At 37.0% G+C, this 20,451-nt stretch overlaps 2 protein-coding genes across 5 annotated transcripts in view; both read left to right on the top strand.

The window, feature by feature from the left end:
• LOC136257363 (beta-1,3-N-acetylglucosaminyltransferase lunatic fringe-like) overlaps positions 1-1,105 on the top strand; it is a 29,411-nt gene extending 28,306 nt beyond the window's left edge. For 3 of the 4 annotated variants that reach the window (XM_066050534.1, XM_066050533.1, XM_066050535.1), the window contains 3 exons: positions 680-774; positions 850-911; positions 960-1,105. In XM_066050534.1, coding sequence (XP_065906606.1) covers positions 680-774; positions 850-911; positions 960-1,035 — 233 coding nt within the window. In that variant the 3' untranslated portion in view covers positions 1,036-1,105. Of the gene's footprint in view, positions 1-679; positions 775-849; positions 912-959 lie in introns of those variants that run through there. The other variant, XR_010701928.1, reaches the window with a different exon arrangement.
• A 3,088-nt stretch (positions 1,106-4,193) lies between these two features.
• LOC136257362 (beta-1,3-N-acetylglucosaminyltransferase radical fringe-like) lies at positions 4,194-18,682 on the top strand. The gene is made up of 11 exons (XM_066050531.1): positions 4,194-4,659; positions 9,084-9,153; positions 9,200-9,242; positions 11,585-11,665; positions 14,109-14,265; positions 14,732-14,773; positions 15,527-15,615; positions 15,953-16,017; positions 18,157-18,251; positions 18,318-18,379; positions 18,428-18,682. The coding sequence occupies exons 1-11, from the start codon at positions 4,264-4,266 to the stop codon at positions 18,501-18,503; spliced, it is 1,176 nt and encodes a 391-aa protein (XP_065906603.1). The 5' UTR covers positions 4,194-4,263; the 3' UTR covers positions 18,504-18,682.
• The last annotated feature ends 1,769 nt before the right edge of the window (positions 18,683-20,451 follow it).

The raw sequence follows: 20,451 nt of genomic DNA, 5'->3' as shown, positions 1-20,451 counted from the left end.
AGCAATTTTGCTGGGAATTGCAAAGCGTTTGCACTGGTAGCTCAGTTCTGATAAAAAAGAGGCAATTTTAGTATAGTGTTCTTACTTTGAATGGTCTGCCTTTGCCTTCTGGTTTATTAGTCTAGATGTCTAGTTTGAAATAGTTCTGAGCAGTATACAGTAGGACCTCCATTATCTGAACATCTGTGTGCCAGTTAAATCATAAAAGTGTTCAGATAAGTGAATTTGTTTGGATAAATAAAGCCCATTCATTTATACATATACAGAGTTCTGTTCAACTACTCTAATAGAACATACTAAAAGAATGTTCATCTAATGACAAAATGTCGTTGTTCGGATAATTGAGGGTTCGGATAATCGACATTCGGATAATCGAGGTCGTACTGTACTAGTTATTTAGCCCAGCTGCAGTATGTTTTTTTGATACTATCTAATTTTCTTTTCCAATACTGTGGATTTTTAAAAAGATGTCCGTATGAAGGAAGTGGTTAGATACACCCACATTACATGTTATTGCTATTGTCTAAAGATGTGCTCTCAAAATTGGAAATCAGGGCAGGCACTACAAACCCCCTCCAAAAAATCTCCTTGCTATATACATGATATGTGTGTGTGTTTCTGATTGCATGGACAGATAACAATGCTAATGTGTTAGTTGTATCTGATACTACTAATGTAGCTGCTTTATTGGGACACAAACTTACCAACGTTGATGAAATGCACAGCCAGAGAGAGGACCTCAGCAAAGCTACTTTAGAAGAAACAAAAAGCTATGTGAGTAAATATTTTGATTTAGAAATAATGTAGAAGTACAAACTCTTACAATGGAATGTGTCATATTTATTTCAGATGACTATCAGTTCAAACAAGTTGGTTAATCTTAACAGTCCATTTTCTGATGATGAATACAAGTACAGTTGAAATTAGTGTATAATGTGTTACCACGTTGCTTGTTACAGATTTATGGCGTTGCATTGTCTTCTCTATCCTAATGTATCCTGGTGTAAAGGTCATAGAATAACCACGTTGAACTAATGAATTTTGTAGATAGCTTATTTTGTACATTTTTTTTACTACTGGCATTTACTGTGTAACAGATATAAAGAATAAAGTAAAAAAATACTTAAAATAGAAATGACTATAGCTACAGAGCAAGTACACAAAAAAATTTAGAATTTTCAACTAGAGTAGGGCGACCATAGCACATCAACAAAAAGTACTGAAACAAGTTGGAGTAGTGCACGATATTAAATCACAGTAAAACAATAAGAAGTGTTATATCCCTACTGTGCTCAAGATACCATAATGGAAATGCACAGTAGGGATATAACACTTCTTATTGTTTTACTGTGATTTGATATCATGCGCTACTCCAGCTTGGGATATAACACTTCTTATTGTTTTACTGTGATTTAATATCGTGCACTACTCCAACTTGTTTCAGTACTTTTTACCAATGTGCTATCGTTACATCAAGAGTTAAAAATTCCAATATTTTTTGTGTACTGTTTGTTAACTTTTTTTTGTAAAATAAAGTTATTATGACTGGTGAACCCACGCATACCACATCAAAATGCTGTGCGCCCCAGCCAACAATTATCATCTGAAAAGTGAAGTATCCATTATGCTTTGTTGTCAGCTATGTTCATCCTGTTATGAATCAATTAAGAACTGTTCGAAAAGCACCTCTGCAATCAATGGATAATATGGACAATTTCCATTACAAAGGGAAGTCATTTCGCACTACCGCCAAATCGACACCTTTTGCTGTCAGCAAAGATGAATGGGACACAAAGGAGGTAAGTCCATGAAGAATGTCACTGTACATACTGCAGTATTCCAAAAGGCATGTGTCCGGCTGAAGCAACATCACACAGTGACTGAAAAGTCCAACCTGTAGCCCTAGCCGTTATTGAGTCACGCTTGTCTGAAGGCATCAGTTACGTTGAATATATCAAGTCAGTAGTATACCATGTGCTTTCAAAAAAGTCTTCTGTGAGGAATAGAGCTTTGCCATAGTTCAGATAGATCGCACCTACTAGTGTATCAGTCCAATCATGTATAACTGGGTCACACTTGATCGTTTAGGAATTTATTTTTTAGGCTTTACAGCACTAGTGCAGCTGAAGGCCTGTAGAACACCTAGTCCCACACAGAGTTGTTACATGAAGTGTGTGTGAAAAGGTGGAGAAAGGAGAAAAATCCATGGGCAGCCTCAAACCTGCGGCCATCTGATTAACGCTTGAATGCTTACAGGGGTCTGCCAGGCAGTCAGGATGTTTTCTCCTTGTCAATTTCAATTATATATATCCAAAGTCACGTGATCTAGTAGTACATCTCGAATAACAGTTTCAAGTATCTTTATGTCAAACTTACCGGTCGATGGAGATTTCCAGTATCCTTTCTGAATAGGTGTTACACTAGCTTTCTTCCAATCTTCTGATAACACTCCACCATAGATGATAGACACCTCATACAGTCAAACCTCTAGCTCTAATCTGACGCTCAATGGGAGCCATACACAGTAAAAACAAATTAGCGAACGTCACTACTAATGGCTGCCACAATACTCACTATTTTTGTGTAGTGACGTTCACTGCAAAAAGTAGTGACGTTCACTACAAAAAGTAGTGAGTATTGTGGCAGAGCAATTCACTACTAATTTTTTACAGTGTAAATTTTGCTGGATTAAGGAGGTTGTTGGATTATCAAGTCACTTCTGTAATTTGACATTGTGCATCTAAAATCATGTCAGATTATGCAGTAAATTACAGGTACACACACGCTATTATGTTTTTAACTTTAGAATTTGCAAGTGTTACAGCTTTTTTTTTATTATTGTCAACCAATTTAATGCTTTAAAAATTATCTTCTGTGGTTGTTTTTAATGATTATTCTGTGTTGGATTAGAAAGGTCAAAAACAATGTATTTCCAAGTCTAGGGAATCAAATATTTTGAGGTGTCAGATTACAGAGGTTGTTTTCTATACAAAAGTGTTGGTAAATGACAATTAGAGAGGATTTTGGATTATAATTATGCACGTGTCGGGTTAGAGAGGTTCGACTGTACCGTCTGTGACTTCACTATACTACAAAATGATAGAAATTTTCATAAGCAACCTCGTTTACAAGTCTAGGGTGAGGTCAGAGACAGAGGAGACACCTTTATTTAAGTGGGGCTAGGAGTCTAGCTTGGTGATGATATGGCTTAACTATCTAAGTTGAAGTCGGATAAAAAAAAAGCTCACTTAGGCTACCTGCTGACAATAGCTACCCTCCACCAACCAACTATATATCCTTACTTATAACTACATAATACGTAGCTTGTTACGTTGCTTCTCTGAAGAATACCGTGACTGCTCTATTGAGCTAGGCTCTCAATGACAGCTATAGATAATTTTATGGGGGGCTAAGCCCCTCCATAATCTTTGGTACAGGGGCTACAGCCCCCCTCTACCCCCCCTCACCAACCCCTTCTCCGCTGTCTCAACGGTCCTTTGCTGTGTGCATAGATAATAGACACCCCTTATCTATGCTGTGTGTTGGAAGGAGGTAATGACGCAATAGATGAATTTCATAATAAGGAATTTTAAACTGTTGCCCCTAGCAACCTAAAATTTACATAAGTGTGAATGTCAAGAGTAACGTCTCCAATTTTTAAAAGGCGGATAGCATATATAGGTCACTGATGAGATATGACATTTCAAAGTTTGCAGTTTTTCCATACATTGTCTATGGGAGGTGGTAACAGTTGCCCCTTCTGGGCAATCACATGGATAATGTATGAGAAAACCATAAATTTCAAAATGTTGTATCTCATGATCTATATACTCTATCATTTTAAGATTTGGGGAGGTTAATTGTGAGATTCACATGTACACCTACAAATAATGTTAAATTGAGAAATGACATTACTTGAATTTGTTGTTTTCCCACACATTACTTATGTGATTGCCCAGAAGGGGCAACTGTTTCCCCCTCATAGACAATGTATGCGGGAAAAACGACAAACTTTGAAATGTTATATCTCATGACCTATATATGCTATCCTTTTAAAATTTGGAGATGTTACTATAGACATTTACCTACAAATATTGTAAAATTCAGATTGCTAAGGGCAACTTTTGTTATTATGAAATTCGTCCATTATTTCCGGCTCGCGTGGCCATATTTTCAGGCGCTTATAACTATAATCGATAAGCGCCGTGGCGAGATAAAGCGCGGTCTGGCCAAGCGATAATCCTGCGCCATGACCGTGCCAGAATGACTTTTATTCGTAAGTCGTATATGTGTGGCCATGGTGGTAACAGTCAGCGAATTTTTGGAGTATTATTTACTGTTACTGTAATGATCGTCATCGCGGTTTATCATGGCTCAGTACCTCGCTCAGTACACACCCTCTACTATAAACATGAAAACCAGCGAGGCCCTTTTTCCGAAGGATGTGGCAGCAACATTGTGAGTACTCCATCGAATCCAACAGTATTGCCATATAGGAAGGTTACTCTTATCCATGGTAAAATGTTGGAAGATGTATCGAATCCTCACTGTGGTGGTAACATATTTTATTCTGTGAAGACAACCTCACAGTTTCAGTACTACAGAAAAAGAATAATGATGTCAATGTTAACCTGGTTTCAGGCTGTTGACAAAAACAAGGTACAGTATGATGTACAGATAGAACTGTGGACATTTATGATTGTGTATGTACTATTATAAATATGAATAATCAAAGAAGGATTAACTACAGGGGAATTTCCAAGGGGTAGCCAGCACCCACGTAAAAACCCAACATGGCGTACAAGAGTCCCAATATTTAAGTATTTCAAAACGTATTTCTGTACTATTTCAATAAATATTTATATGTATTTATAATTGGAATTCTCAGATAGTGTACAAGAGTCCCAAGATGTTAGCTACCCCCGGGAATTTCAATACTATAAATTAGGCCAGGCCAAGTTGATTCACAGTTTATCGTCAGGGATATTTGAAAAAGTCAGGTCATATTTCATAATTCTTTTAACATGGAAAAACATGTTAAAAGTAGCTTCACTCGAGGCTCAGTAGCTAGCTACATACTTTTAAAATAATTTGATTATGTCACTGTTTACTTACTCGTTTATACAATCTCTCTTTAGCAATCCATTTTATTGAAGGTTCTAATGAGTCCCTGAGGGTGGGTATAATCGTTACAATGTTGCACACACCATGTTTCAATATACAAAAATGAACTCGGGAGCGTAAGCAATGATTATCACTTGAGAAATAGTGAATTATGTAATTACTGTTTGGAGGGAAACTTTGGCACTGTTGAAATTTGGTGAATGACCATGAATTTGCCTAATTTTCCCCATCCAAATATTTTGCTGGTGAAGAAATAGCTAACCAAGCCTTGAACTAATCAATTTTCTACTTGACCAAGTACTGGGCCAGGCGTCACACTAGAACCATAGATAATGTATGTCACATGGATTGGAAGCGCTGCGTAAACTTTATGGCCTCGACAGGTGGAAGATTTCACTGTACTTGTAACCAGCAAATTAGTGTTTGTTGTTTACAGCTGGGTTAGTTGCCACCTACACTAATTGGAGGCTGGACTGGGTAGGGATGCTGGAGAGCAGTAAACAATAGCGTAAGAAAATTCAGGTTCAAAGGTGAAATATGGTGTTTCAAAACGGTTGTGCAAATTTCCCGAAGAAACAGAAAGTGTAGCATTGTTTCTTTGCTGCTGTTTACACCACTTGTAGCAGGTAGAGTGTAATAGGCTAGCTAGATACTCACTGCTTCGCTGTATATTTCCACTGCTTTGATAAAACTTCAGAAAACAGGCACTACTTTGTGCTATTGTTTAGCTCAAGCTGAGCAGTACTGTAACTTAAAATTTATTTTAATGTATCACACATTTCTTTGGTTGTGTAAATGCGGTGATGAGAAGTTGGCTAATAGTACTGCTGTTGAATTATTAGCTAGTGGTACCTGCCATTGTCACCTGTCACAAGCAATATTTCTCCCAGTACCCACGGACACGCTGTGTTCTTGTTCAGTACACAACGCAACACAATAAACAATGTAAAAGGAATGTCCACGCCTTCGAACCAGCCTTCAAACAAGCAAGAGAAAGCCAAACAGCCACTCAACAAATTTCCCAATGTATTGGCGCACCGTAACTAGGATAGGAAAATAATTTAACGGGCGTTTCCAATCCATTAGGAATGCATACATTATCTATGCTAGAACCAAGCCTCCCTCGACTACCGCACTAGGTAGCTAGCTACTCAGCTACTGTACACGTGGTATCCTCAAACCTCACCTCGAAATGGGCATGGAAATAGCGAGTCCCACCATATTAAGTACGATATTCACTATTCCAGAGGTGTAGATCTGCTGTTAGTTGATAGCTGACTCCAGGCGCTGAAGAGGCGTGGTACTCCCAGTTCTCGCTTCAGACACAGCAATTAGTAATCTAATCAATTAAATAGGGCGTGCGCTCTGCTAACAATTCACCAAATTTTGTTTCGCCAACAGTAATATTTTGCTTGATTCGCCAAAGTTTTCCAAAGTTTCCCTCCGTACGGTATTGCTCTATTCCTAAAAATCCATTCGAGCAGTGATGATAAACTGTTGGCCTGGCCTTATAGAACGACTACTTTTATGTCACGAAATGTGTTACTGCAACTTCCGAGAGGGGCAAATTTAATGGTGGGGCTCCTGGTGGTTTATTGTGTACAGGACACAGAACAGAAGTTGAGAAAGATGGTAATAAGGCCATCATTATTACATTCCTTGTTTCCCGTCACTGCCCGCATCAATTTTTAGGTAGCCGCACCAATTTTAATTATTTGATTATTGATCACATGAATGTATTTCATGATAGAAGGAGGCACGGAGTGACCAAGTTGTAAGGTCTGTGCATTTAAACATAGTAGAAGGTTGGAAGTCCTTCCACTCTTGCCAAAAGATGGCTGGGTGTACATTGCAAGATTGAGATACTCTAATAGAGCAGTCAAAGACTGAAATAACAAGGGTCAAGTGTATTATTAATAATCAATAATCACCTCCCGCCTGTATCAGTTTTTGTTCCATTGGGTGATGGTAAAACAAGCAATGTAATAATGATGGCTTAAATGTTATATCTGAGCATCTGCTATAGTATGTTCACATTGAGCTGAACCCTGAAAAACAGCTGAACATTATAAGTGGATTTTTTCTCAACAGAGTTAACATTTCTGCCAACCAGATGATTATTGGTTACAGTAAAGGTGTCAACAACGGACACGTACGGTTTGGCTCCATTACAAGTTCGGGAAAGGGCTCTAATGTACACTGTACTTATATGGCTTCTCCATAGGAAATGCATTGTGAAAATTTTGATTGGCCGTAAATATTATGTCAAACATTTGAACAACAAGATTTTGAAATATTTTTAGCGGGTCAAGCAGTACTCCAAATTTCAAGATCGTGTGTAATTGCATCCATGAGTTATTAAATGTTTTTGAGGATTCAGCTCAACGCGAACATACCATAGATTTAACCCAAGTTACAAAGATGACTAAATGGCTATTTGTGCTCAACTTGAGAAAGTAGAAAGAATAGTTGTATGTTGATCTGTTGATCTGTTGATATAAATGTTGTGGGATTCTTCTATCGTACTTACGTATCAAAGTGCCAAGTTCTTGTGCCCACGCAGTTTTAGTTAATTATGAGTCATAACCTACCCAACACTGATCAAATTAGCCTACAGTACTTTTATTTTCTGCTACTCTCTTCCTTGCTCCTGCTAACATGGAAAGACAGTTTCAACAAACCTAAGATGAAGTAAACTCATGCTCCAATAGCATGCATACATTTTCTGCCCCGCAGAAGTGATGTAACCACTGTGATGTCAGATTTACTGCTCTATAGATGAATTAACATGTACTGTGGGCTCAGGCAACAATTGTGAAATAGTTGTTTTTTGAAGTAGTTAAAATTTTTGAGCAATCATTGATGTCTATGTACTGTAATAGTTATAGTTAAGGCACCATCGCGTGTGTGTATGGAAAATACAGTATGAGGGGCGTGTCAAGAGGCTAATACAGCACGAGACAAAGCCAAGTGCTGTATTTGCCTCAAGACACCTCCAAGTGCTGTATTTTTCATACATACAAGTATAGGCGGTGCTTTAAGTGTTATATTGTACTTCCTGGTCATCTGGCTCAGAGCAATTTTCTCTAGTACTCAAACCGCTGGTGATCAGGATATCAGTAAGTGTTTAAATAATCTATTTCTAGTTGTAGAACAAACTTTTAGGGTTAGTTTGGCTAGTTTTAGTGATTTACAATGTCACGCACGTGATAAACTGTGGAGTCGTGTTTAAAAGGCTTCGTGATCAGACGATCAATAAATGTTTATACAATCTATTCCTAGTTGTAGAACGAACTCGTAGGATTAATTTGGCTGGTTTTAGCGATTTACAGTGTTTTGTTTACTTAGCATTCCTTAAATAAATTCTCTGCATAACTGTACCATATTTTGCCCTAGTGTGCTGTATTTGCCGAATTAAGCACATAACTGTACTGTATTTGCCCAATTAAGTGCATAACTGTTCTGTATGACTCACACAGTACAGTTATGCAGCTAATTAGTACTGTATGAACAATACGATATGCGGCATCACTTTGATCCTCCCACGCAAATTACAATATAGTAACTTACAGTACTTGTAATGGAAATACTTCTTGCTTACTGTAATACTAATAAAGTAAAATATGTTTAGCATATTATATACCATAATTCGGTTCATTTACGTGTAAAAAAATTCGTGTAAAAATATTTTTGTATGATTTACATGAATGACTGCTCTATTAGAGTAGTTTGATCTTGTGTAGAAATTTTCGTACAAGTTTTGCATATGAAAATTGTCAAAAAAAGCAAATTATGGTTTATTGACATAGTAGCATATTCGCAACAATGTTGTACTTTACTGGAATACCTCTAAATGTTCCTATTTATGAATTATGACCTCCTCATTAATGAGACCACATTCCACCTCAATAATAAGACCTCGTGTATTGTAGTAATATTTATGTGTACAATGTTTGTAGTTATCAATTGTGACTGATAGTTATACGTCATCTGAAACTGAAGACGATGTTAAACTTATCAAAGAAGAAGGTACAGTGCTGACTCTTATCCACAGACTATTTATTGTCTTGTACAGGATACCGGCTACTAGTATCTGACTGTCCAGCCTCACATGAAATGTGAGTTGTCATGTGAGACTTTTTATTCAAATACATTCTCCTTTCTGTTTCTCCTTATAATTATTTACTGTTGACTAGTGCAGCTGTACACCTACAAATTTTTTGTCACCAGTTAAATTGTCTACCAATAATTGGCAATAACCTGTTAATTGGTTTGTGTGTATATTGGCAAGTCTAAAGTGACCAACAACATCCTGTCTTGCAATAACAGTTATTACATCACATATTTACACTTGCTTTGAGGTTATGTTATGATGTTAACACTTGTCAGCGGGGTAGTTTATGATTTACCAAGTGGGTGGGCAATAACCAGTTTAAAAGGTTTCTTTACCAGTAATTGGCTGACCTAGACAACACTGGTTAATAACTGGTACTGTTGTACAACACTACATGTTGTAGTCTGTATGGCTGCTGTGTTTCTCTATAATCAGTTTGCATTTACCTGAGTCCTCCAAATGTAGTGATATCAAAGAGGCACGTTTTCATATGTATTGTAAACATGCTTTCACACTTGAATTGTCCATAATAAATAAATGGGATATTTTTAAAGCCTTGTGACTCACTCATTCTTGGCAATATTAGAGGGCTTTTTTTGATTACCTGATTTAAAATTTTTTCGCAGATTTGCAAACACTCAAAATGTATTAGACTATATTGATGTGTAGATCTTTCAAGGATAGTTTTTTGCTGGTTACCCCCCAAACTGCAAAGTCAGCAAAAAAATCCCCCCTCAATATATCAAATGGTACGGTAGTACCATTTAAGTAGGGACCGCACCAAAAAAATTGCATGCTGCCCAAAATTCCACCTTTGAAAATCATCATAGAGAGACATCTTACACAATAAAAACCACCTTTATGGAATAATATAATAGATAGTATGGCATTAAATACTAGTATATTAAATATTAAAAATTGAAGTAGGGATCCAAGCGATAAAAAGTAGTGAAACAAGAGATGAATGTCTAAACTTTCTTGCGTAAAGTGTTGTCATGCCTATGTACTTAAGATAGTATATTTGTAATGTATGATGTTTTGAGAGCAACTTGGTTATTTTTGTAATTAGACTACAACAAGTTTGATACTGAAATTTGATTGGCTGAAAACGTGGTCTCTAAATCTCGTAGAGCCACGGTCATGTCCAATAGAGACCACGCTCTGAGGCGATACGAAACACGATAATTACGCGCCTGTAACATTGGCAACGCATGGGCATTTAAATGGCTAGTAACAGCCGTACTGAATTAGAGGGAGGTGTAATGGGCTTGTTTGTACTAATCAACACTACATTACTTGCTTACAAGCAGCTGTCGGGGCACAACAACAGCAACAATGAGTTGTAGTCCAGTCGCTGAGTCCAGTACTTCGATACATAGCATGCGCCTGTAACATTGGCAACGCATGGGCGTTTAAACGGGTAGCAACAGCCACGTAGCAACAGCCACGCTGAGGTCCCGCCATGTAGGGAGGTGTAGAGGGCTTGTTTCTAGTAATTAGCCATACATTTCCCATTTACAAGCAGCTGTCAACTCAAGGTACAATAACGAGTTGTAGTCTAAATAAGTTAGACGTCAAGAACCACTGGGTTCTACAGGATTTAGAAAACCCTCAGGCGCTACAGCCCAGGGCCTTCAAGTTTTCTAAATCCCATAGAACCCTGGTTCTTGACGTCTAACTATTATTTAGTAGGAGTGACAGTCACAAAACTTCTGACGTTGCTGTACTAAAATGTTTGGATTTCATTTGTGTGTATTTGTGTTGTGTTTATTGTGGACTCCATAGCAACCAGTTTAAAATCCCATCACTGAACACACAGCATGCCCCAGACATCCAGTACTCAGTACACCTTGAAGCTCTTCAGCCATACCACTTTTGCACGCACATGCACACACACACACACACACACAACACACACACACACACACACACACGCACACACACAACACACACACACACACGTGAACTATTTTGGGACCTGAAATTATTATAGTGTGTAACTCATTCTGTGTCTAAAGGACTATTGTGATAGTGTGTAATGTAGTTTTGCACATATTTTCAGATTGTTCAGATATGCATACTTGTACTCTAACATACGTATGTATGCAATAATAATATCCGGTGGAACCTGTATAAACTGGTTGCTATTTGACATACCAAAGTTTCTTGGCCTCACTAAGTGGGTGGTTGCAATGGTAGTTTGCTACCTAAATTCCTTACTTTGTTATGAACTGATTTAGAGAGGTTGTAAGTCAGGTTCCACTGTTTTGAAGTATCTGTGTATGTAGTACAGACAAGTATGTATGTCACCATACAATGTGTTTACATTGTGTGTTTCTGATTTAGGATAGATTTGTGTTGCAAAACAACTGCTGAATATCGTGCTTACTACAGTGATCTAGAGAAACACAAGGATGAACCAGAAAAGTAAGGTGCACTTCACTTATACAGTGGATCCTCAGTTGTTTTTGAGAGCTCTCAAATTAGTGAATTATACAGAGCTCTGCGCAATTACTCTAATAGAACACACATCTACTCTAATAGAATAGCCACCTTTGACATTCAGGCATTTGTAAACTGTAAACTGAGTATCTAAATATGTCGGGGGGGAGGACATGATGTAACAACACGTATGGGTTTGCGTAATTTCCAATGATAATTACATGTTGAAATACGTACTAACGTACCAGCTACTTGCATCTTTGTAGATGCCAAAGTTGATTGTTTTTACTATTAACAAGTAAGAATACAGCAAACAATAACTCAGGTACCTGAAATTAAGATCAACATTTGCTCTAAATAATGCACTATTGCAAAATTCATCGTAACACCACTGGGGATTACCGGGGATTAATAGATAAAACGATTTCTACACTAGTGAAGTACCATTTCCGAAAATAAACACTGCGCTAAACTGCATGGTTTACTAGAACTAAATCCTATGAAAAAATGTACAGTACGGATACGTCACACAATTATTGTGATGTCATGTCCTCCCCCCCCCCTGTAAATATGTGACCAGATCTGTGAAAACCCGACACAATCGTGCATTTTTCAAATTCCTGTTTATATAATCTACTTAGCCAAGTGAACCCTCTGGCAAAGTTTCAGCCTCATATTCCAATAACTTAGGAGTTACAGCCCTACAAAGTAGCAACAATTAAAAAATCGATTTGTACAAGTATAGGGAAAATAAATTCAGGTGCTTACAAAAACAGTTGTAACTTATCAACAGATTGAGGCATGGAGCTACAATTTTCACTGTCGTGTTCGCCATAAACAGGGGAACCAATTACTGGGTAAGTTTTTTTCTTTACTCACCCTTCTTCACTGCGTACAAAGGCAAAATTCGTGAAGAAAAATTGATCGTGTACGATCGCTTTGACGTGATGTAAACAAACACTCATAACTTACGTATCCTTGGGTCTACTGCAACGAAACAAATACTTTCAAACTCGTCTTGAGCAGGCGAATAAGATGATAACCAGGTTTTTATTGTTAGCCCCTTCCTTCACTAAGAAAGAGGCGTTCAAAAAATTAACAAAAATTATTCAATAATATGCAAGTATTTCACCCAATGTATTCAATGCTTTATACTGTAAATTTTGGCTTGCATGACTGTGTCGGGTTTTTGCAGATCCGGTCACATATGTAGTGTTGCAGTAAATATGTAGTGTTGCATCATTACCTCCATCTTTTCTTAAAGTTGAGTTTCATTGCCACATATCATTACATTGCAGTGTGAAAAGACTTCTACTTGGACAAGGTAGCTTACCAAGGGAGTACAATACATCCTTGGTTATCTGACCCTCGAAATTGGAAATTACTGTTCTATTAGAATATTTTAAAAGTACAGATGTATGTTCAATTAAAGTGTTTCAACAGAGCTTTGTATATAAATGTTTAGCTGAACAATTCACTTATCTGAATACTTTTACCATTGCCTGAGAACAAAGGGGTTTGAATATATTCAAGAGTTTACTGTACATGGGATTTTGTAGAGGGAAGCAGTATTACTTCAGTTGGGTGTGTTTAGTACTATTTTGCCTACTACCAGCAGTCTAGCAGCAAGTGGTGCACCCAGGTGGGTTTCCAGTAGTTTTGGCAAACCATTTGGATTTACTACACTAGACCTCAGGTCTCCAAACTGAGGAATCCATCTTGTGTTGCTTGTCAAACAATGTTTCACCATGCTAGCTACACTGTACATAAATGGTATCCCTGCTTTTGCCAGCTGTCTGTGGATCAATTTCCCACCTGGTGTGGATTTTTTTCTGCTTTTATCAAAAATTTTAGTTTTTTTTTTTTTTTTAAAGAATAATTTTGAGCAAATATAAGATCAAAACACACAAATAAAATAGTCATGTGTGCATGTTGTGTGTGTTGTTGTGTGTTAGTGTGTAGTGTGTGAGGCAGCAAAGCCAAGTGGCTAAAGCATATTGAAAGGTTTCAGGTTTGATGCCCAGTTATCCCAAGTTGCTGTTTTTGTTTCCATGAGCAAAAAAAACTTTACTCACATTGCTCTAGTCTGTATAATTGGGACTTCGTGGCCTGGTGTCAAGTTAATTGTCAACTGGGCAAGCAGCCTACCCAGCTGTAACCTCAATGGATAAAAGTACAATTGTCCTTATCTCACTTAGTGGTGTTGGGGTCGTTGTGTAAATTCGGGTTCTGTGTCCTAGAGACCTGGACAGCTGCAAGTTACTGGTCCTGTCTCAGAAGGATTTACCTACACAAGACTCAAGTGCATGGGCATGGTGTTGATTCACTGGACAGCAATAGCTGCTTTTTGCATGGCTGCTAGAAGTTTTGCTTTTTTATCTAGTTATTGATCAGATTGTTACAAAAATGTGTCGTCTTTTTATTTCAGATATCAATGGTTCTGCCATTTTGATGATGACATGTTTGTCAACGTTCCAGCACTTACCAATTTGTTAAGCAAATATGATCCCCGTGATCCACTATACATTGGAAGATGGGATGATGTATCCTGGCATGGTCCTATGTCTGACGTGCACTATGTTGGGGTATGATGGATGTGTATACAGTAATGGTGTATGTCTAACTTTAGAGTTTGATCTGCAACTGCAGTCAAAGTCAATGGTCAAGGCCACAAAAGTGGTGTTAAATCACTAGTAGTGGCAAGTGGTCATGGCAGAAAGAATTTGATACTCACAATTGCTTAGTATAATTATTCGTCACAAAACACTTGGATAGGCTCATCAGTCAAGGTATAGCTTGTCCCATGAAGACTTTGACCACTATTGTAGGTCTAACTACAGCATGGCTCCTTTGAAATAAATATTAGTTAAGCATTTTTTTACTGGTGTGGATAAATATGGTATAAGATTATATACGTATGTAAATGTTTCAGTATCTCATTCACAAGTTGTATTGTGTTCTTTATGTTGGTTAACATGTATGGTTCAGAGTGTACAATGTGTAATGATAAGTCCACAGGTTCTTTAACAGTATAAATATCGTGTCTTATAGCTCAATGCCAAAGAGCAAGAAAACATCAAAAGACTTAATCAGGTATGTAAGCATCTAATTTGTACGGCATATAAAAGACATTTATGTAGCATAGTTAATACAGTGGAACTGTCTGAGCCAGTTACCTTTAGGCCAAGCCAATATTTCTTGACCTTAGTAGGCAGGTGGCTGCTTTAGACAAGTGGAGTTATTGTGCTGTGAAATATAGTACCATCCGGCACATGTAATAAGTAATAACCGGCACCTGCGTACAATTCCGATACGTCATGAAAACAGCAGTGTCGGCCTGATACTAGAGTCGGTGCAGCCCTAGTTGTGCACTTCTTGGCACACTTGCCTTCTCAGCAAACCATCTACTGACACCATCCTATCTTACTGTCCACCATCCACATCAGTTCTCTGTACAATCCAGCTGCATGGCATTTCTCACTTGTCTCATACCAACTTTTGGCTCTCATTTTCAATTTCAAATTCATCTCACATGAGGTATCATGGGTATTTCCAAGAGCTTTTCCCCTCACAGTTACTATTTGATCATGCGTTATTGTTAAAAACTAGTTCAAGCTTGTTGTACAGGATATAAACACTGTGATATGTGTTGTGTACTCAATATGTTGTGCGCAGGGTTGTTTGCGTAGTACTTCAAGACTTCTGCAGAAATAGATTGGCATTAAGATTTCGGGCAAAACTGTTGGTAACTAGCAATTTAGATGGCATAGGATAAATAATTAGCTACCCATGTCCTACTCTACTGAATAGTAAAAGCCTTTACATACAATTGTCTATTTGATGTAGACCATTAAAATGCAGAAGTATTGGTATGCTAATGGCTGTGGATACTGTGTCAGTCATGCCTTAATGATGGAAGCTAGAGATTACTTCACGTATGTGTGTGTGTGTGTGTGTGTGTGTGTGTGTGTGTGTGTGTGTGTGTGTAAATGCAACTCAAAATTGATCTAGATTGCACTGAATCAATCTTGCCATCTGTAGTGTAAACAGGCTTTATATGACGACAAATATATATCCGCTGTTAATGCATCCAGAGTTGTTTTCAAGCAAATGGATCAGTAAAACCACAACCGTTTTGTTAATTGGATGCATCCTATAAAACTAACCCACTGCTACATGGGTTTATCCTTTAGGGAAGACCCTGTTGAGTGTTAAAGTATTTATTTATGTCCTTGATGCTTTTAATTTGTGTGCGTATGTATTTGATTGTAGTGGGAATCTTAGTTTCTGTAATTTCACTTGGACTCCTGATGATGTCTCTGTTGCAGTTATTTTTAGTAAGTGGTAAAAGACGTAAGCTCACACATAAGGGTAAAGGATGCTGGTAAGACCATAAGGGATAAAGAATTGTGAGGTTTTAATATATAGTACACACATAATTGAAAACATAGCTATAAAGGCTCATGACTATTCTATCAGGGTATATACGCAACTACAGTGGAGCCTCTAAGATGGACACCATTGAGGAATTTATTTTTGTCCTTTGTAAAGAGGTGTCCTCAGTTTAGGGGTGTACTAGCCACTAGTACTGTTGATTTGGGACCTAGACAGATGTCCGTTACATAGGAGTTGTCGGGGTGTCCTTTAAGAGGGGTTCCACTGTAACTGTTGTTTTATGTAACAATGTTCAATATGTGGTCTAAGGTTAACTGTATTGGCTCTTATGCTATAGTACACTTTCAATGCATCAGTGCTTGAATTATAAAATAACATGAAGGTATACTAACTTCTCAGTATAAGGACTGGGGGGTTAAGTTAACTAGGGTTGTAATTTTAACCATTAGAGTTTTAAGTCATCAGTTTGCAATATTAAGTACATACGTGAGGTGTTTGTCTTAATATCTTACAAGCTCAAATCAAAGATTATATATTCCCTATGCCCAAAGTCAGTAATTTGACCACAAATAGCAGTTTAGCACTTGATGCTGGAGGTTAGTAGATAATAAGGCAACAGGCTATCTTGAAAATTATCACTCCTCTTATAGCACTAGAGTATACATGTAACTTTACTTGACTTTTCTATTAGAATGTATGTGTGACTATTCTATTAGAGTAAACTTATCTGGGACCAGGTCCTGTATTCTTATATACACTGTTGGGATAGTTTGAGATAGCTCTCACCTTTTCACCTGTGATATTAGCAGCAGAAAAAATGTGCTTCATGAGTTTTGTATTATATTTTTAAACTGCTGTGCAACTTGCCAAACAGCTATCAAGGTATACTATTTCTGGAAAAAAAAAATTAACAAGGTATACTCTGTATACCCCCATATATATATATACCCTCAATTCAAGCTCTGCAATGCATATGCGCACTGTCAGACATGTATGTGTTTGTTGAATTCATCACTTTTGCAATTGATTTCGTCCCATTTGCAATTGCTTTTGCAGTAGAATTCATAGCTTTGGCATTTTAATTACAATTAGGCATTTTTGCATTAGAAGTAGTTGTGTTTGCAGGAAATTTCATCATAGCCGATTGCTTGTTCTATGGGCCAAAATAGAAACACATTTCTCTCAGCAAGTTACTGTTAGCATACGTCCATGTCTGCATGAATCTATTTCTAAAGGGATTACTGTATATCTTGTATTTGAGGCATAAAATCACCTGATTGGCTGCAGGTGTAAGGGTTTGCTCTCCCTTGTTTTCACTACTTTTTATTTCAATAATGTTTAAAATTGCTATGCTTGTATTTTGCAATTACAGTGGAGCCTCAGTTATCCAAACCTCACTTATCCGGATTCTCAATTAGCCAAACTACGGAAATGACTGCTCTATTACAGTAATGACTGTTCTATTAGGGTAGTTGAAATACTGATATTTAAAAAAATTTTCTTTATGCTGTTTTAAGGTTATTTATACACAGTTTCAGGAATACAGACTCTTTTCAGATTATGGACCACCCCTGGTCCCAAGGGGTTCGAATAACTGAGGTTCCACTGTAAATGTGAATCACTTATCTTTTTTGTGCGGGTCTCTCTTGGCTGTTATACATTTCCTTACTATTCAAAAGTGCAGCATCTTTGTGAGCTTTGTAGCTTTTCTTCTTTTTTCTTCTGCCTTGTTTTGAATTTTCTGCTAACTAATCAACAGATTGGTTGACTCTGACTGGCTGACCAACCAACTGACTGACTGACCGATTGTTTACCATAAGAAAGAACTTAGTTTTCCAAAAATCTTTTAGGGACTTGACAGAAGAGTGTAGGTTTCAGCTAGTTAGATGCCTCCATAACACATGTTACTGTTGTTGCCTAAGGGTGTATGTATTGTTTACTATCTCAAAACTGGTAATCAGGGAGGCACCCCAGACACTACACTAGAAACCAACCAAACAAAAAACTCCTGACTATGTTCCTGATTGCGTGGACAGATAACTGTGCTAATGTGTTAGTTGTATTTAATACTACTAATGTAGCTGCCTTACTGGGTCACAAACTTACCAACGTTGATGAAATGCACAGCCAGAGAGAGGACCTCAGTAAAGCTCCTTTAGAAAAAACAAAAAGCTATGTGAGTAAATATTTTGATTTGTAGAAGTACAAGCTCTTACGGTGGAATGTGTCATATTTATTTCAGATGACTATCAGTTCAAACAAGTTGGTTAATCTTAACAGTCCATTTTCTGATGATGAATACAAGTACAGCTGAAATTAGTTTATAATGCGTTACCACGTTGCTTGTTACAGATTTATGGCACTGCATTGTCTTCTCTATCCTAATGTATCCTGGTGTAAAGGTCATAGAATAACCACGTTGAACTAATGAATTTTGTAGATAGCTAGCTAGTTATATTGTACATTTTTTACTACTGGCATTTTCTGTGTAACAGACTTTGTATGAATTGTAGCAGACTTTATATAAATTGTAATGAATCTTAGCAGACTTTTATGAAATGTAACTTTATGTTCTATAAACAAATTATATAAAAATATTTATCATTATGAGCAAGTACAGTAGTTAGGGGTCTGGGAATAACTTTGAGCACAATTAAAGGGTAAAATTATTCTGGCATTTTGAAACAATTTAAGAGCATAATTCATTTGGAATAATGTATCATTTTATGATACTCTTATACAGCAGTCACCTACTCTAATAGAACAGCCAGTGGAATCATCTATATTGCAACAGTGACTAAGTGTCTTGCTAGTCCTTCTAATATGCTGCTCCAAATCTTACTTATAACATATATTATAAAGTTAATTAAAATTTTGAGAATAATGAGTAGTACATTGTGGGAATAATAAGATAATGATAACTTTTTGGGAGAAATTTGCAATTGGAATAGGAAAATTTGGAACATATAGCTAAGGCCTGACAGTAGTACAGGTATGTAGTAAGTTTCTGCTGCTACTGTCACTTAATGCACAAGGGGCCAAGTACATAAAGTACAAGTTTAAAACTACTTACTTTACACCCCAGTAGTATCACTACGTAAAGGTTCTTAGTTTACTAATTTGTTAAACTGCCTTACTGTAGTTGTACCCAGTTATGCTGATAGTAAAATATCAGCAACTTATAGTATTATTATGGAACATGTTGTTTTACTAAGTTTTAAACTCTCAGTAAAACATCAGTGAATGTGGGTTTATAAGCTACTAATTAAAAGAGTACATTATTTTAACTGAAACTTTAAGCAGTGTACTTAAAGTACTTTTAAGTACTGCGAACATGGTAGTTTATATAGTAAGCATTAATAAGAATAAGTTTTATGAAGGTGTAGCTATAGTTTTCAATTAAACTTCTTGAAATTCTTTACAACCTTACCTATTATCATGTATAGCCTGTTTAGTAATGGAATTATGATGTATATTTTTTTAAACCATATCATGCTGTTGTTTGAACCAAGAGCTGTAGATAATGGTTGACAAAAACCTTAAAGTATCTGCTGTCAGATAAAAGTTTGAAAGAGATTATATTGCTAAACTCAACTACAGTAATGAAGAGTTTATTGGAATCAGTGGTAGCACTAGCACTTGATAAGAAATTATTGTTTAGCTATAGTGCACATCCATTTATGCTCCTTGTGAAGAAGACAACTCATACTATGGTAACTGAAATTACACGCTGGACTTGATGACTACTTGGAAGCCCCATATGTATACCAATACAAACCAACCCTGCAATATGTTTGGAAAGATAATCACAAAGCATACTTTTCATTGTGGAAAAAGTAGTACTCGCATCATATGCTCCAGTTAAGTGGTGCAGTATCACAGGAAAAGAATTTAAGCCCAAGTGTTATAGACTGATGGACAGAGACAAAATTAATATAATGTTTTACAGTAGACTGACTCTATCATGTGCAGGCTTAATCAGTTGTAGGACAGAGTAACTATAGATTGTACATGGTTACTTCTTGTATCAACTGTTTACATCATTTTGTTGTGAGCTAACATGCAACTGTTGCTATTTGAATGGGAGCATTAAGGCCACCCTCCTTGGGTTGTAAGAACGTAATGTCTCCTATATATTATAGAAACCAAGTGGTAGTTATGATTAGCAGTACGTACAAGCCATAAAACAAACAGATAAACTGTATTCTTTAGGCTTCATCCTTTTTCTTAGGACATTATGTCTGAGCAAACTGATTAATAGTCAGACACAGAGGCTATTATGGATGGCAAATACCCGGTCACTGACTGCATGTTATATTTGTAATATAAAAACTGTACCTTGCATGTTTGTACCTCACACATAAGTTATTATGCAT

The sequence above is a fragment of the Dysidea avara genome, chromosome 6 (assembly GCF_963678975.1).
Source record: "Dysidea avara chromosome 6, odDysAvar1.4, whole genome shotgun sequence".
In the NCBI taxonomy this organism is placed as follows: Eukaryota; Metazoa; Porifera; class Demospongiae; order Dictyoceratida; family Dysideidae; genus Dysidea; species Dysidea avara.
This window is presented reverse-complemented; position numbering and strand designations above follow the sequence as displayed.